Source organism: Accipiter gentilis, chromosome 38 (assembly GCF_929443795.1).
Source record: "Accipiter gentilis chromosome 38, bAccGen1.1, whole genome shotgun sequence".
In the NCBI taxonomy this organism is placed as follows: domain Eukaryota; kingdom Metazoa; phylum Chordata; class Aves; order Accipitriformes; family Accipitridae; genus Astur; species Astur gentilis.
This window is the reverse complement of record NC_064917.1, coordinates 224,305-240,256: the sequence shown is the minus strand read 5'-3', so window position 1 is coordinate 240,256 and position 15,952 is coordinate 224,305. Positions and strand designations below refer to the sequence as shown.

Here is a 15,952-nt window from a genome sequence, read left to right as displayed (position 1 = left end):
ACATAAAACCTCGGGGGGGTTTTTTGAGGTAAAACTCTCCTCTTTTTTTTCTTTGAGGAAAACCCTCCCTTTTTTTGAAGTAAACCCCTCCTTTTTTTTTTGAGGAACCCCCTCGTTTGAGGTAAAACCACCCTTTTTTTGAGGAAAGCCCTCCTTTTTTTCTGAGGCAAATCCCTCCTTTTTTCTGAGGTAAAACCCTCTTTTTGAGGTAAAACCCTCCTTTATTTGAGGAAACCCTCCCTTTTTTGAGGTAAAACCCTCCTTTTTTTGAGGTAAATCTCTCTTTTTTGAGGAAAGCAGTCCTTTTTTTGTCCTTTTTTTGGAGGAAAACCCTCCTCTTTTCGAGGTAGACCCCCCGCCCCGTCCCCAGTGACCCCGCGCAAGCGCCTCCGTCCGGCAGCTGCGGGGTCCTAGAGCCCGCCGCCCACACACGCCATCTCGTCGGCCAGCTCCTCCTCCGCCGGCGGCCGTAGCGGCTCCTCGTCGCTGTAAACGGCGGCGGTGGTGGCGGTGGCGGCGGGGGGCGTGGGACGGCGGCGGGTGAGGAGGTCGGTGGCGGCGCTTTCCATCTCGTCCATCGTCATGTCGCAAGCGTCGGCGATCTCTCGTTTGGCCACCGCCACGAACTTGGGGTCGCGGGCGAACAGCCCCAACCCCTCCGAGATGAGCACCTGCGGGGCGGGCGGCAGAGTTGGCACCGGTGCGGTGGCGCTGGTGGTGGATCGTCCGTGTGTCCCCCCCCCCCCCCGCCCCCCGTGCCGCCCCGCACTCACGGCTTCCACCAGGCTGTCTGCGGAGCCGCGGCCCAGCCTGTCCCGAGGTCCGCAGGGTCGCAGGCGGAGGGGGCCGGGGGGGCCGCGGTCCCCCACGAACCAGCGTGAGAGCGGGGGGAGGCTCCCCCCGCCTCCTCCCGCCGACACCCCCCCCACCCCCGGCGCCGGTCCTCCCTCCACCAGGATGAGGGGCGCGTAGAGGACGTGGCCGCGGGTGGGGGCCGTGGCCCAGGCGTGCGAGGAGCCCCCCAGGCGCCAAGTCTCGGAGCTGCCGTAGCCCTGGCGGGGAGAGGAGGAGGAGGAGGTCGGTGCTCTGTGTGTGACACGCGTGTGTGTGTGTGTGTCACGCGTGGTGGTACCTGGGGCCGCGCGGGGCCGGGGGGGCCCGAGGGGTTGTAGGTGCCCGGGATGGGCTCGTCCTCGCAGCTGCCCTGGCGCCGCAGGCACTGGATGGTGAAGGAGGGCTTCCGGCCTGGGGAAGGGGGCGGGGTGTCTCGACGGAGACCCCGCCCCCCCTCGCCGCACGCCCCGCCCCCTCGCCCGCAGGCCCCGCCCTCACCTGCGGGGGTCGGAGGCAGGAGCCGGCGCCGCTTGAGCTGCTGCCCTTCGAGGGTCCCGTTGTGGAGGGCGAAGTGCCGGGAGGGCAGCGGCAGCGACCCCCCCCGCGGCCCCTCTCCCGCCCAGCGCGGGGGCAGGGGGGCGGGAACGGTCCCCAGCGGTCTGGGGACGGGGACAGAAGGAGGTTGGGGGCATTTCCCCGGTTACAGGGACACCCCCCCCCCCCCTCCAGGGTTGGGGAGCGGGGGGGGGTGTCCCCCAGGTGTTACGGGGGACACGGGACTGGCGATACCTGTCCCCGCCCCACCGGTGGCGGGGGACCGAGCCCTCCAGGTCCTCTTCGTGGCTGATGTCGCCCGGCTCCCCCCCCGGCTCTTCCCCGTCCTCGGGGGGGGCTGGCTCTTCCTGGCCCCCCGCCTCCGAGCGCCGCCTGCCCCACAGGGCCGTCAGGACCCCTGTTGCCCCCGCCATGGACCCCCTCTCCCTTCCCCATGGGGACCCCCCCAGGGTCCCTCCGCCCCACCGGTGCCCTACCTGCTGCCGAGGCGGCTGGGGACGGTGTGGGGAAGGGGCGCGGGGTCCTCCCCCTCGGTGGGGGCCGGGCTGCCGGCCGGGGGGGGCTCCCCCAGGAGGGGGGGGGCTGGGGGCGGAGCCGTACAGGGTCTCAGGAGCCTGCGGGCAGAAGGGCGGAGCTTGTGTCTTGGCGGGCGTGGCCACCGAGGCTGGGTGGGGTCGGTGGGCGTGGCGAGGGGCGGGGCTTACGGCGTAGGTCAGCTGCTCCTCCTCGGTGGCGGCCGGTCCCTCGTCGTCGCCCTCGAGGTCGCAGCTCAGCGCCCGCCGCATCTCGGGGCCCAGCGCCTGCAGCGTCTGCAGCCCGGCCTGGGGGGGGTGGTGGTGGGGGGTGTCACTGCGGCCACCCCCACCCCTCCCCACAGCACAGCCCCACCCCCAGGGGGGTGCCCCCCACACCTGGAGCGCACACTCGTTGCTGGGACCAGCGTTGGGGCCCAGCATCCCCCGCTCCTTCCGCCGCCGGAATTTGCGGAAATAGTCCTGGATCAGGAAGGTGGCGTAGAACTTGCCCACGGTGACCTCTTCCTCTGGGGGAGCGGAGCGGGGAGGCACAGCAGTGTCAGGGGTGCCGGGGTCCCCCAGGGGGGGTCTGGGGGACACAGACACACGGGGACACTCGCTCACCCTCGGGCGGGGGGATGACCTCATCCAGCAGCTTGGGCTTCGTCCTCTTCCAAATCTTCTTGATGACGGCGCGCAGCTCTTTGTTGGCCACGTCCAGGTTCCCTGGCGGGGAGGGGGGACGGGGAGGGGGTGACGACAACACACAGCAGGGAATCCAGGGGTGCCCCCACCCTGACTCGTCGCACCCCACTGTCCCATGGGGGACCTCGGGCCCCCCCCAGTTCCCAACCTTCCGTCTTGATCTTGAGGGAAGTGCGCACCAGGGCGAAGAGGGTGGCGTTGAAGGTCACGGTCCCATCCGAGTTGAGAGGCATGTTCATGGCCACCAGGCGCTGGGGTGGGGGGAGAGGGTGATGGGGGGGAAGGAATCAGGCATCCAGCCCCCCCCCTACCCCCCCCCAGTCCCCTCTGGAGGCTGACCTTGCAGGCGACCCGGTGGGGGCAGAGCTTCCCGAAGCCCAGGGGGGGCTGGATCCGCCGCAGCAGCGTCACCACGTCCAGGTGCTTGATGCGGCCCCTGCGAGACAGGGGCGGGGGGGTCACAGGGACCCCTGGATGGCTCGGCAGGGGGGGGGGGTGACGCTGTGACGGTGACAGACCTGGCAGCGGGGTCGTACTCGGACCAGACCCGCTTGAACTCGTCCAGGTGGTGGGGGCCCAGGATGGACCAGTCGCGCGTCAGGTAGTCGAAGTTGTCCATGATCACAGCCACGAAGAGGTTGATGATCTGGGGGGGGGGGGGGGGGGGGGAGGCGTTCAGGAGCCCCCCCAGGGACTCTTGTTGCTGTTTTGACGTTGCGAGGGGTCAAGCAGCGTTGTGTGGCGGCCCACCGGGCAGCCACGGGGCTCACCAGGAAGGCGCAGAGCATGAAGAAGCTGATGAAGTAGGCGATGGCGAAGTTGCTGCCGCAGGTGAACTCCTCGCCCGGTCCCGCGTCCGACTCGGGGTCGCAGCGCTTGCCCGGCAGGCTGGCCAGCATGATCTCCTGCCAGGCCTCCCCTGTGGCGCACCTGCGCCCCACACGCCCGGCGTGATCCTATAGGGCCCCTCCGGACCCTATAGAGCTCACGCAGGACCCCCCCTGCCAACCCCTGGTGTGCCCTCCTGCCAGGCCTCCCCTATAGATGGGGTAGAGGTGCCCTATAGAGCAACCCTGCAGGGACGTGCACGCCCCAGGAGGGTCTACGGGAACCCCACGGGGAGCCCTGGGCACTATAGGGACTCGGGGGGGGCACAGAGTCCACAGGGACCCCGTGGGCACCCCAGGAGGACCCTATAGGGGTCCTATAGGAACCGCGTTGTGACCCACAGACCCCGAGGAGGAACTCCACAGGGACCCAATAAAGACCCCAACAAGACACCCCAGATCCCATAGGGAGCCATCCGGGACCTTAAAGGCCCACCCCCAGATCCCATAGGAAGTCCACAGCCCCCCACCCCGATCCCATAGGAAGCCCAGAGCCCCCCCCAGATCCCATAGGGCCCCCACAGGGCGCGACCCCACCTGAAGAGCAGCAGCACGGCCTGGGGGAAGGTCTGGAAGTTGTTGTTGCGGTTGATCTGGGTCCCGTCCTGCAGCGCCACCTTCCCGAAGGTCTGGGGGGACACACACACACAATGGGGGGGGCTGGGGGCTTGCGGGACCCCCTCCCCCGGCACGGCGGGGTGGGGGGAGCGCATCTCTCGCAGGAGGCCCCTCACCTGCATGCCGATGACGGCGTAGATGAAGAAGATCATGGCGATGAGGAGGGCGACGTAGGGCAGGGCCTGGAGACAGGGGCGAAGTGGGGGGGTGAGGTGTCATCCCCACCCCCCCAGTGTCCCCGATCCCCCCCCACCCCACGGCGTCCCACCTGGAAGGACTTGACGAAGGTCCAGAGCAGGGTGCGGATGCCCTCGCCCTTGGAGAGCAGCTTCACCAACCGCATCACCCGGAAGAGCCGGAAGAAGGTGATGGAGATGCGGGAGCTGTCCTCCGAGCTCTGCGGGGGGGGGGGGGGGGGGGGTGGAGAGGGCGGCGGGGGGGTGAGGGGACCCCAAAACTCCTGCACCGCCCTCCCCCCCCCCCCCCCGCTGGAGGACACCCCCGTACCTCACCAACGTGACCCCCATTCTGTCGCACACAGGCGTGAGGAACCACAGATGGAGATGGATGGAGACAGACAGATGTACACGAGCACCACGGACATGGCGGGGGGGGACAACAGGATGCAGGCGTCCAGGACTGGCCCCCCCCCCTCAAAAAAAAAAACCCAATCCCAGATTCAGGGACCCCCCCCCCCGGGAAAAAAAGGGGGGGGGGTGACTCACGTTGACCTCGGTGACGGCAATGTCCACCACGCTGCCCACCACGATGAGGGCGTCAAAGGTGTTCCAGGCGTCGCAGAAGTAGTGCTGTGTGCGGGGTGGGGGGGAATGGTGAGGGCCCCCCCCCTCCTCGTGCAACACCCCTCACCTCCTCGTGCGACGCACACACCCCCCGCCCCAACGCCCCAACCCCTCGCACGAGCCTACCCGGGGTTTGAAGGCGATGATCTTGAGCACCATCTCGACGGTGAAGAGCCCCGTGAACACCATGTTGAGCAGGTCCATCACGTAGTTGAAGGGCTTGGACTGCTCGTAGTGCTTTAGGGGAGGGGGGGGGGTGTCCTTAGCTTCCCCCCCTCAAGACCCCTGAGGGTCCCCAACCAACCCCCCCGGGTCCCTGTGTGCCCCACCTGGACGGCCAGGGCGATGGTGTTGAGGAGGATGAGGACGAACATGATGTACTCGAAGGCGGTGGAGTTGACCATGGCCCAGACGCGGTACTGGGTGCGGTTCTTGGGGATGTAGCGCCGCAGCGGCTGCGCCTTCAGGGCGTACTCCACGCACTGTCGCTGCGGGGGGGGACACACACACACACAGCCGGCTGCCACGGGGGATGCCGCCGCCTGCGGGGAGCGGGGCGACGAGGCGACGCCACAGCGTCCCCGAGCACCTGGTTCTTGTCCAGCTCGCAGTTGCGGTACTCGCTCTCCCCCTGCGCCCGGAAGGTGATGATGACGAAGCCGACGAAGATGTTCATCATGAAGAAGGCGATGACGATGATGTAGACGATGAAGAAGATGGAGATCTCCACCCGGTAGTTGTAGATGGGACCCTGGTCCTCGGCGTTGGCGTCGATGGCCTTGTACAGCAGCCTGGGGGTAGGGACACAGACACACACCCCAGACAGCGGTGGTCCGCAAGGTACCCCCCAACGCTGGGTCCGGGTGTCATAGTCCCAGCCCTGCCCCAAGTGACTCACGCGGGCCAGCCCTCGAAGGTGGAGACGGTGAAGAGCGCCATCATCCCCGCCAGCACGTTGTCGAAGTTGAAGTCGCTGTTGTGCCAGAGGCGCTCCCGCACCGAGGGGTGGGAGACGTCCCCGTCCTTGTACACCAGGAAGGTGCCCCTGTGGGGGAGGGATGACAGACACCGTGGGTAGGGGACACCCACGCCACGGGGGGGGGGTGACACCGCCACGGCACCACGAATGAGCCCCTGCCCGCGGCCGTCAGCTGAGCAGGGGACACGGACACAGGGACAGCCCGTGCTCACACTCGGTTCACACCCTACACTCGCACCCAAGCTGAGGTTGCAGCCTACACACACGTCTACAGGCGCAGTCACACTACACTCACACCTTACACTCACACTCCAGCTATGCTCACACTCAGCACACCCTCACACTCCGCCTACATTCACGTTTACACTGATACTCAGCCTACACTCACACGCCACTTACACTTAGGTTTACGCTCACTCAGCCTACACTCATACTCAGCCTACGCTCACATTTAAACTCTCACTCAAGCTACACTCACACTCAGCGTACACTCACGCAAGCTACGCTTGCACTCACTCAGCCTACACTCACACTCAAGTTACACTGAAACTACACTCACACTCAGTGTGTACTCACAGCCTACACTCACACTCTCAGCCCACACTCCCCCTTGGTCAGGGACCACCAGGGCAGTGGGGGGGGGTGCGGGATCAGTTTGGGGGGGGGGGGGGGTGTCAGTCAGGGAGGGGCCAGCACCCACTTGCACTCTCCTGGCGTGTGCTTGGCCTCGTCGGTGCAGCTGTAGAACTTGCCCTGGGGAAATGGGGGGGGTCAGGGGGACCCCGGCGCCCTGGAGGGGTCAGGGGGACCCCCAGGGGTGGGGGGTTTGGGGGGGGGGGGTCCCCCCCACACACCTTGAAGAGCTGCACCCCGATGCAGGCAAACATGAACTGGAGCAGCGTGGTCACAATCATGATGTTCCCGATGGTGCGGATGGCCACGAAGACGCACTGCACCACGTGCTGGGGACAGAGGGACACCGGGACACCCGTGACAGGGGGACGTCAGGGACAGCCGGACATGGGAACACGCGCAACAGGGGGACGCCAGGGACAGCCGGACACCTGGATGCCAGGGACACTGGGGACACCCAGCTGTCAGGGAGACTGAGACACCCGTGCCACCAGCAGCACCGTGTGCCGGAGACACCCGTGCTCCCAGTCCCATCGCCCCAGTGACACCAGTAACACCCCACACCGTACATAGGGGCCCCAGCGCTCCCAGTCCCACCAGTACAGCCTGCAGCATGCCACAGGCGCTGCTGGGTGTCCCCCAGTGCTCCCAGTGCCACACCTTGAGGCCCTTGGCGCGGTTGATGGCTCGCAGGGGCCGCAGGACACGCAGGACCCGCAGGATCTTCACCACCGAGATGGCGCTGGAGCTGTCGCAGGCGTCAGGGGACACCAGTGCTCCCATTAACACTCCCAGTGCTTCCCAGTAACGCTCCCAGTGCCCCCAGCAATGCCCCTACTGCCTCCCAGTGTTTCCAGCACTGCTCCCAGTACTCCCAGTGGCATTCCTTTTACCCTCCCAGTGCCCCCAGTTGCATTCCCAGTTTCCCTCCTGGCCCCAGCAGTGCTCCCAGTGGCACTCCCAGTCTGCCCAATGGTGGTCCCAGTGCCTCCCAGTACCCCCAGTGACATTCCCAGTGCCCCCACCTCATCCAGTGGCACTCCCAGTGCTTTCCAATGCCCCCAGCAGTGCTCCCAGTGCCTCCCAGTGGCACTCCCAGTGCCTCCCCGTGGCCCCAGTGCCCTCAAAGGTGCTCCCAGTGCCCCCAGCAGTGCTCCCAGTGGCCCCAGCAGTGCTCCCAGTGCCACCAGAGGCACTCCTGGTGCCTCCAAGTGCCCCCAGCGGCATTCCCAGTGCCTCCCAGTTCTCGCCCCAGCTCACTGGATGCCAAAGGAGATGAGGGAGACTCCGACCACCAGCAGGTCGAGGAGGTTGAACCAGTTGCGGCAGAAGGAGCCTTTGTGCAGGAAGGCGCCGAAGGCTGTCATCTGGGGGAGGCCGTGAACCCCGACATTGGGGACCCCCCCCCCCAAAACCCTGGGGATCCCCCCCAAAACCCTGGGGACACCCCTGGCGTACCTTGAGCAGGATCTCCACAGTGAAGATGGAGGTGAAGGCGTAGTCGAAGTAGCCCAGGATCTGGGGGGGGGGGGGGGGAAATGGGGTGACCCCTCCCCCCCAGTGCCCCCCTCTTCTCCCCCTTTCCCCCCCCAAACACCCCCAGGGCCCCCCCAAATTGCCCCAAGCCCCCCAGCTCTTCCCAGCACCCCACATTTCTGCCCCCCCCCCCCCCCAACACCGGGTGAGTGGATCCCTGGTCTTGCACATGGTGATGGGGTGAATTAGTCCCCGCACCCCCAGTTCCCCCCAGTTTGCCCAGTATCCCACGTGGTTGCGGGGTGAGTGGGCGCGGACGGGGTCCTCGGCGGCCAGCGAGATGCTGCTGAGGATGATGAAGACGAGGATGAGGTTGGTGAAGACGTGGTGGTGGATGAGGGCGTGGCACCGCACCCGCAGCCTGCGCCGAGCACACATCAGCACCAGTTACTCCCAGTTACTCCCAGTGCTCCCCCTCTCCCCTCCGTCCCATTTTACTGGGTGCCCATCCCCCGGCGGGTTCCCCCCTTCCAGTTAGTCCCAGTTCCCTCCAGTTGCCCCGCAAGTGTGCCCAGTCCTCACCATATGCCACCCAGTGCTCCCAGAGCCCCTCTCCCAGTGCACACAGTGCTCCCAGTTTGTGTCCCCACTCCCAGACCCCGGTGTCCTTGTGCCCCCAGTGCCAGTGCTCCCATTACCCCCAGTTTGTGTTCCCAGTCCCCCCGTGCCCCTTGCGCCCCCACTCCCAGCCCCGCAGTGTTCTTAGTGTCCCCAGCCCCAGTCCTCCCAGGGTTCCCAGTGCCCCCAGTCCTCCCAGTGCTCCCAGTCCCCTCTCTTACGGGTTGGTGCTGCTCAGCAGGAAGAAGGCGCTGCCCTCAGGGATCGGCACCACCTTGGATTTGGGGGGCTCCTCCAGGGATTCCAGCCGGGCCCCCCCCAGACTGTCCCGCTCCCCCCTGGCCTCCTCGTCACCTGGAAGGGACCCAGGCGTCCGGACGCTGTCGCCCCAAAACCCACCCCCACCCCCCGGCGGGTGACACTCACCTTCCTCGCTCCCCTCCTCCTCCTCCTCTTCCTCCTCCTGCTCCCCCTCAACCTGGGGGGGGGGGGGCACACGTTGAGTGTGCGAGGGCCGTGCACACTTTGAGGGGGGTGGGCTCACCCTCAGCTCACACTCACCTTCACGCTCACGTCCTGGCTCCCTGCACTGGCTTCCACCTCCCCGGCCTTGTCCCTGTGGGTTTTTTTTGGAGGGGGGGAATTTGGGGGGGGGGGGGGGGGGTGCTTAGCCAGAGGACCCAGGGGTCCGGGTGCCCCCCCCCCCTTAAAGAAGGGAACCAGGGGTCCGGACTCACTTTTTATCGGCCCCTGAATTGATGTTGTCACCGTCAGCCAAGTTGTCGACCGCGATGGCCAAGAAGACGTTGAGGAGGATGTCTGTGGGGAGGAAAGGGTTAAACCCGTCCTCCCAGTATCCTCCGAGTGTGCGCCTCTCTTACTGGGTTTGTTCCCACTCCCCAGTCATCATCCTCCGGGCTCTCTGCCTCTCATTTCCCAACTCCAGTGTCTCCCATTCCAGCTCCCCAGTTAGGCCATGCTGCCTTCCCAGTCCCTCCCAGTTAGCTGGTTCCCCGCTCCCAGCCCGTCCCAGTGCTCCCAGTATGCCCACGCACAGTTGCCACAGATGAAGAGGATGACAAAGTAGACGCAGACAAGCATTCCGGGGAAGACGGGGCCGCCGTAGGCCATGATCCCGTCATACATCACCGCGTTCCAGTCCTCTCCCGTCAGGATCTGGGACCCAAACACCGGGGTCACCCCAAAACCTCGGCATCCCTCCCCAGTGCATCCCCTCCCAGTACTCCCAGTGCTCCCAGTACACCGCCACCTCCCAGTTCTCCTCCGTCAGGGCGCAACATCACCCCAGAGTGACTACAGGGTGGTGAGGGGACCTGTTGGGGGGGGGCACCTCACGGGTTTTGGGGTCTCCCCAGAGGTTTTGGGGTCCTTCATGGATTTTAGGGTCCCTTAGGGGGTTCAGGGTCTCCACACAGGTTTTGGGGTCGCCCACGGGTTTCAGGGTCTTCCCAAAGGTTTTGGGATCTCCCCATGGGTTTTGGGGTCACCCCATGGGTTTCCCCACAGGTTTTGGGGTCTCCCCAAAGGTTTTTGGGGGTCATGTTTGTCCCCCACCTCCCCCTCCCCCAGGATTTGGGGGCATCCCCCCCACCTCCCGGGATTTGGGGGTACCTGGAAGACGGTGAGCAGTGCCTGAGGGAAGGTATCGAAGGTGCTGCGCTTGGTCTGGGTCTCGTCGAAGCTGAAGCGTCCCCCGAAAAGCTGCATGCCCAACAGGGCGAAGATGATGATGAAGAGGAAGAGGAGGAGCAGGAGGGAAGCGATGGACTTCATGGAGTTCAGCAAGGAACCCACCAGGTTGCTCAGCGACGCCCAGTGCCTACGGGATGCTGGGGTTACTGGGAGAACTGGCAAAGGGACCGTTTCCCTGCCTCAACTAGATCCACCCCGCCACCGACACACCGGGGGGCGGCTGACGGAGCCCCGGGAGGGGAGGGGGGTCGTCAACTGCGTTCACCGCGCGTTGTCGTGGCATCCCCCCCCAACTCCTCGACCTGGTGACTTTAAAGACGCGGAGGAGACGGACGCAGCGGAGGACGGAGATTCCCAGGGGTTCCATGGCCCCTCGTTCCACCAAAGCCGTTTCCAACACCCCGCCGCACACCACGAAACAATCGAACCGGTTGAAAAAACTGGCGAAGTAACAGGCGGGACCCAAGGCGTACAGCTTCAACACCATCTCGGCGGCGAACAACGACAGCAGCGCCTTGTTGGCGTAAGCTTTTTGGGGGGTGGGGGTTGAGGAGACGCCCATACCCCGCCCCCCAAAAAAAATATCTGGGGGTGTTTGGCGGGGTAGGGGGTTGTACCTTGCGTTTGGGTGAGCCAAGGGGGTTGCCCATGGTGCTCGGAGGCGATGGTGAGGGTGTTGAGGAAGACCAAGAGTAAGACCGTCCAGTAGAAGGAGACGGATTTCACCGCCCCGCGGCACCGTCGGCGCCACAGGCGGTTCAGGCGGCGCAGGCGGCGCCTGGCGGGAGGGGGGGATTTGGGGGTATGGGGGGGTTGGGAGGGGACAGGGGGATGTGGGAGTCGGTGGCATTTTGGGGACGGAGGGGAGATGTTGGGGTTACAGAGAACAGCCTGTCAGGTGGGAGGTGCTGAGGGGGGGGCCCCACTGTGTGGACCCCCCCTCCTTTTTTTTGAGCCCCCACTTTCCCCCCACTCACCAGAATTTCGTTTTCGTGATTTTGCCCCTGGGGAGGGAAAAGTGCAGAGTTACATCCAAGTTTGGGGGGTCCCTGTGGCCACTAAGGGGGGAGGGGGGTTGGGGTACCCGGGGGTGGGGTGCTAGGGTCGGTTTTGGGGTCCTGGGGGGGGCTTAGAGGGTCCCTGGGGCTATTGGAGGGGTCCCAGATGGCCTTGAGGAGCTGTGGGGGTCGGTTTTGGGGTCCCGGGTTGGGGGGCACAGGAACCTGTGGGGGGTCCCAGAGGCTCTGGGAGGTACTGGGGGGCCATGGGGGGGCCAGGAGGGGTCGGGGAGGGCTATGAGGGGGGGTCCCAGAGGGTCCTCGCAGAGTTGCAGGAGCAACTCCTGAGCCCCCCGTTTCGGCACTCACAGGCAACGGTCGCAGGCGGTGGGCTGCGCCTCCTCCTCGCCCACCGTCTCGGTGTTCACCGACGTCGTCTCGCTGCCGGGAAGGCTGGCTGGGGTGGGGGTCAAAGGTCAGCGCCATGCAGGGGACCCCGGCATCCGGGGAAAAGTCGTGGCTGGGGGGGAGGGGAGCACCCCAGGATAGGGGGGGACGTTGTTACCGTGGGTGTCGGTGGAGTGACTGGCGTGCCGGAGCCACTTCAGCCGCGGTTTCCGCTTCCCCATCAGGTCCTCGGCGGTCAGGCCTGCGGGTTGGGGTGGGGGGGGTTAGTCCATGGAGGTTTTTGGGGTGCTGAGGATTTGGGGGGGGGGGGAAAGCCCACTTACGGTGCTTCTCGTGCTCGTCCTCGTCACCCTCCAAGTCTTCAGCCTGTGTGATCCAGTCCATGTAACCCCGGAGATCTTCCTCCAGCTGCTGCTTCTCCCTCAGCTTCTGGAAGTCTCCACGAGCCTTGGCCTTCTCACGCTCCTTGGAGAATTCCCTTGGAGGTGGAGAAATATATGACACACACCCCCCCACGCACACACACACACACACACCCCGACATGCTAACAACACGCTAACAACATGCTAATGATGCCCTCACCCACTCAGCACCCCCAGCACCAAGTTGAGGACAAAGAAGGAGCCAAAGATGACGAGGCTGACGAAGTAAATCCAGGGTAGCTCATGGCCCATCGCGTCCTGCATCTGGAGCGGGGGGGCAATGGGGTTGGGGGGGCAGGTTTTGGGGTGACACACTGTTAAGGGGGGTGTGGGTTGGGGGACCCCAAATCCACCCCTCAGTGGCGCAGGGAGTGATGCAATCGTCACTCAGGTGCCGGTCAGTGGGATCTGCCCTGGCCCCGGGGAGGATTTTGGGGGGCTCAGGGAGTGCCGGGGGGGGGGGGTGCGTCTAAGGATTTTGGGGGGGTTTACCCAGTAGAGAACGTCGGTCCAACCCTCCATGGTGATGCACTGGAAGACGGTGAGCATCGCGAAGAAGAAGTTGTCGAAGTTGGTGATGCCGCCGTTGGGACCCTCCCAGCGGCCCCGGCACTCGGTGTTGTTCTGCAGGCAGGCGCGGCCGTGGCCCGAAAAAGCACAAGGGGAGGGGTCCTCCTCCGATTCTAGGTCTTGGGGGGGTAAGAGGGGGGTTTAGCACCCCCAAAATGGTGTTTGGGCAGGTCCAGGGGGTGTTATGGGGGGGTGCAGGGGACAGGTGCACTGAGCAACAGAGTAAAGAGGGCTGGGAGCCCCCCCGGCACGCTGGGAGCAAAATTGGGGTGCAGGAGGTGGGTGCAGTGACACCCCCCACCCGCCCCCCCTTACCAGATCCGATGAAGAAGCAGGTTTTGTGCATGCGGCCAATGAAGAGCTCGAGGCCGATGATGGCGTAGATGATGATAACGAAGAGGACGAGGAGGGCGATGTGCAGCAGTGGCACCATGGCCTTCATGATGGAGTTGAGGACGATGTGGAGGCCTGCAGGGAAGAAGTTGGGTGTGGGTGGGAGGGGCTGGCAGGAGGCTGGAGGTGGGGGCAGCCACCTACCCCCCCCACCACCCAAAAAGCCGCGCCAGACGTTATCGCCCCAAAACCAATCTCACTGGGGACACCGGAGACGAGGCGGAGGGGCCGGAGGACGCGGAAGGCGCGCAGGGCTTTGACATCGAAGCCCCCCGGTTTCCCGCTCATGTGGTGGGCTTCGCCGGGTTTGTGGGACACCTGCTCCAGGATGACGCTGAAAAGCCTGAGGGAGATTTTGGGGAGGGGGGTTATTTGCACATGCTCCCCCCCCCCCCCCCCTTGCCTGTTCCCCTCCCTTGGGGACAATTCCTCACCCCACGATGACGATGACGAAGTCGAGAAGGTTCCAGCCGTTGCGGATATAGGCGCTGGGGTGCAGGACCAGCCCGTAAGCGATGATCTTCAGGAAGGTCTCCACCGTGAAGATGACGAGGAAGACGTACTCCACTTGCTCCTGGGGGGGTGGGGGGAGAAGTTGGGGGGACACAAGGCATCCGGGGATGTCCCACCCCCATAACACCCCCTCTCAGGGGCTTGGTGGGATGGCCCAGCACCCCCTTCTCCCAGGGAAGAAGGGCATTTGGGGACCCCCCCACCTTCTCTTGGGGGACAAGGGACAGAATTATTTGGGGGACACCCCCCACCCCTCAACCCACCACCCTTCCCATCACCCCTTTCTCCCTGGACCCAGGCGTCCGGGACGGCTAAGCCGGGATTAGCACCCAACCCGGCGCCGCGTAAGCGGCTTAAGGCAACGGCACACGCGTGTGCGAGGGGAACACGTGTGGCACGCGCTTCAGGGGACCCAGGCGTCCGGGCAGCCCTCTGCCACCCCACAGACACCTACCTACCCCCCTCCCCAAAAGCGTCCAGGCATCCCCCCCATAGACCCTCTCTGTCCACCCCATCCCCACCGAGGGGGGAACTCCGCTGTTGGGGTGGACCCCCACATTCTCGATTCTGTCCATTGCCCAAGGCGGCTTCGTTAAGCAGTGGTGTTATCCCTTAACGAGCTAAACCAGCGCCTGACTGCGACCAGATGAGGACACTGGCCCCAGTGAAAGTGGGGGGGTGCACCCCTTTATTTTTGGGGGGTTGGGGGGGATTAGGGGTCCTCACTAGGTTGTGGTTGGCAGCGTTGGAGTCATCCTCGGGGAAGGGGATGTAGACCCCCAGGGCCACGCAGTTGGCGAAGATGGTGGCGAGGATGAGGATGTCGAAGGGCCTGGGGGTAAGGGTGGGAGGAGGGTGGGCAGCAGGTGGGGGGAGGTGCCCCCCAAACCTACACCCCTCCATCCCCGCAGCCCCCCATCCCCATGGTCTCATGGCTGACCCTGTCCCCACCGCCATGTCCCTCTGTGACCCCCCCCTCCCCAAAAAACCCCCACTCACTTCCACTCAACGATGCTGATGGCTGCCCGGCGGATGGGGTTGTTGAGGCGGAGGCAGAAGAGGGCACGGGGGGAACGGTGGACCCCCCCGGTGCCCTGACCCTTGTGCTTGGTGTGGGGGGGACGTCGCTGACGCTGACCCGGGGGGGTCCCTCCACCCGCCGGACCCCCGTTGGCTTCGCCTATCGGCCACCCCAGGGGCTGTCCCATGGCTTCGGTGAAAGATGGCAGCCCCTTGGGGGGTCCTGAGGGTGGGGGGGACTGTCAAGGGAGGGGGCAAGGACCCCCCCAAACTTTCCTGGACCACCCCAAGCCCTCCTGGACCCTCCCCCCTGCAAAGCCCTCCAACTCCAGGACCCCCTGGACACACAGGGACCAGCTGTGAACACCACATCCCGTAGACCAGGGACCTCCCCGTACCCTCAGGAACCCCCCTCATCTCATCAGGGACCCCACACTTCTTCCCAAGGACCCCACTATCCCCTCTGAGACACTGCCAGACTCACCCTCTCCATTCTCTTCTGACTCCGACATGGTGAGGGGTATCTGGGGTCTTTCCAGAAGTCTGGGAGTACCTGTAGGGGATCAAAGGGGGTCAGGGGGGGATTATTTTAGGGGTGTCCGATAGGGTTGGGGTATTCTGAGGGTACCTACAGGGTCTGGGGGGGGCTGTTTGGATGGTCTTGAGAGACTCTCAAGGGGATTTCAGGGATCTGTTACGGTTTAGGAGCATTTAGGAGGTATATAGGGTGTACTTGGGGAGGGTATTTGGGGGGGTGGGATAGTTAAGAGGGTTTGGGGGTATTTAGGGGGAGTTTAGGGGTGTTTAGGGAGGTCTGTGGGTGCTGGGGCAGCTCCCAGGCCCTCCCCACGGCTCGTCCTGCGGTCCCCGGCTTGTCACTGCTGGGAGATTAAGGGCTTAACGAGGGTGTGTGTGCCAGAGACGGGGAGGGCAGCGCTGCCCACGTGCCGGGTCACACGCGCGTGTAAGCGGAGCAAGGGCACAACTACAAGAGGGACGGGGGCACGCGCATGTGGATGGGGTGAACGGGGCTGGACGTACAGAGATGCGGGGACACGGATGCGGCAGATGCATGTGAGAAGGAATAAGGAGAGGGCACACGCATTTGAGGGATGTGCTGCCGCCATTTCTTACCTCAGCTGCCCCTCACGCCTCATGGATACCATTTCCTGTCCCAGTTACCCCAGAGAGGCGCCATTTCCCCCTCATCACCCCTCATGGGCACCTTTTCCCCCTCAGCCGCCCCTCCTAGGCACCATTTCCCCCTTCACCACCTCTCATGGGCACTGTT

The 15,952-nt window shown here is 65.0% G+C and overlaps 1 protein-coding gene across 1 annotated transcript; it reads right to left on the bottom strand.

Moving 5' to 3' along the window:
* Window positions 1-316: 316 nt before the first annotated feature.
* Window positions 317-15,532, bottom strand: CACNA1F (calcium voltage-gated channel subunit alpha1 F). The gene is given in 49 exon segments (XM_049793325.1): window positions 317-671; window positions 774-1,052; window positions 1,133-1,245; window positions 1,333-1,493; window positions 1,624-1,761; window positions 1,866-1,975; window positions 1,977-2,003; window positions 2,094-2,210; window positions 2,301-2,431; window positions 2,529-2,630; window positions 2,758-2,860; window positions 2,949-3,045; window positions 3,128-3,255; window positions 3,380-3,539; window positions 4,034-4,125; window positions 4,231-4,296; window positions 4,383-4,511; window positions 4,622-4,642; window positions 4,840-4,923; window positions 5,044-5,154; window positions 5,247-5,405; window positions 5,507-5,708; window positions 5,816-5,962; window positions 6,597-6,649; window positions 6,751-6,858; window positions 7,190-7,277; window positions 7,790-7,896; window positions 7,988-8,047; window positions 8,297-8,426; window positions 8,845-8,977; window positions 9,050-9,101; window positions 9,185-9,239; window positions 9,361-9,442; window positions 9,679-9,799; window positions 10,256-10,463; window positions 10,639-10,864; window positions 10,954-11,114; window positions 11,314-11,340; window positions 11,704-11,791; window positions 11,900-11,983; window positions 12,066-12,220; window positions 12,326-12,429; window positions 12,658-12,854; window positions 13,051-13,203; window positions 13,329-13,471; window positions 13,563-13,702; window positions 14,368-14,473; window positions 14,641-14,884; window positions 15,146-15,532. Coding segments are annotated over 49 exon segments (5,991 nt in total). The 5' UTR covers window positions 15,174-15,532; the 3' UTR covers window positions 317-410.
* Between the last annotated feature and the right edge of the window lie 420 nt (window positions 15,533-15,952).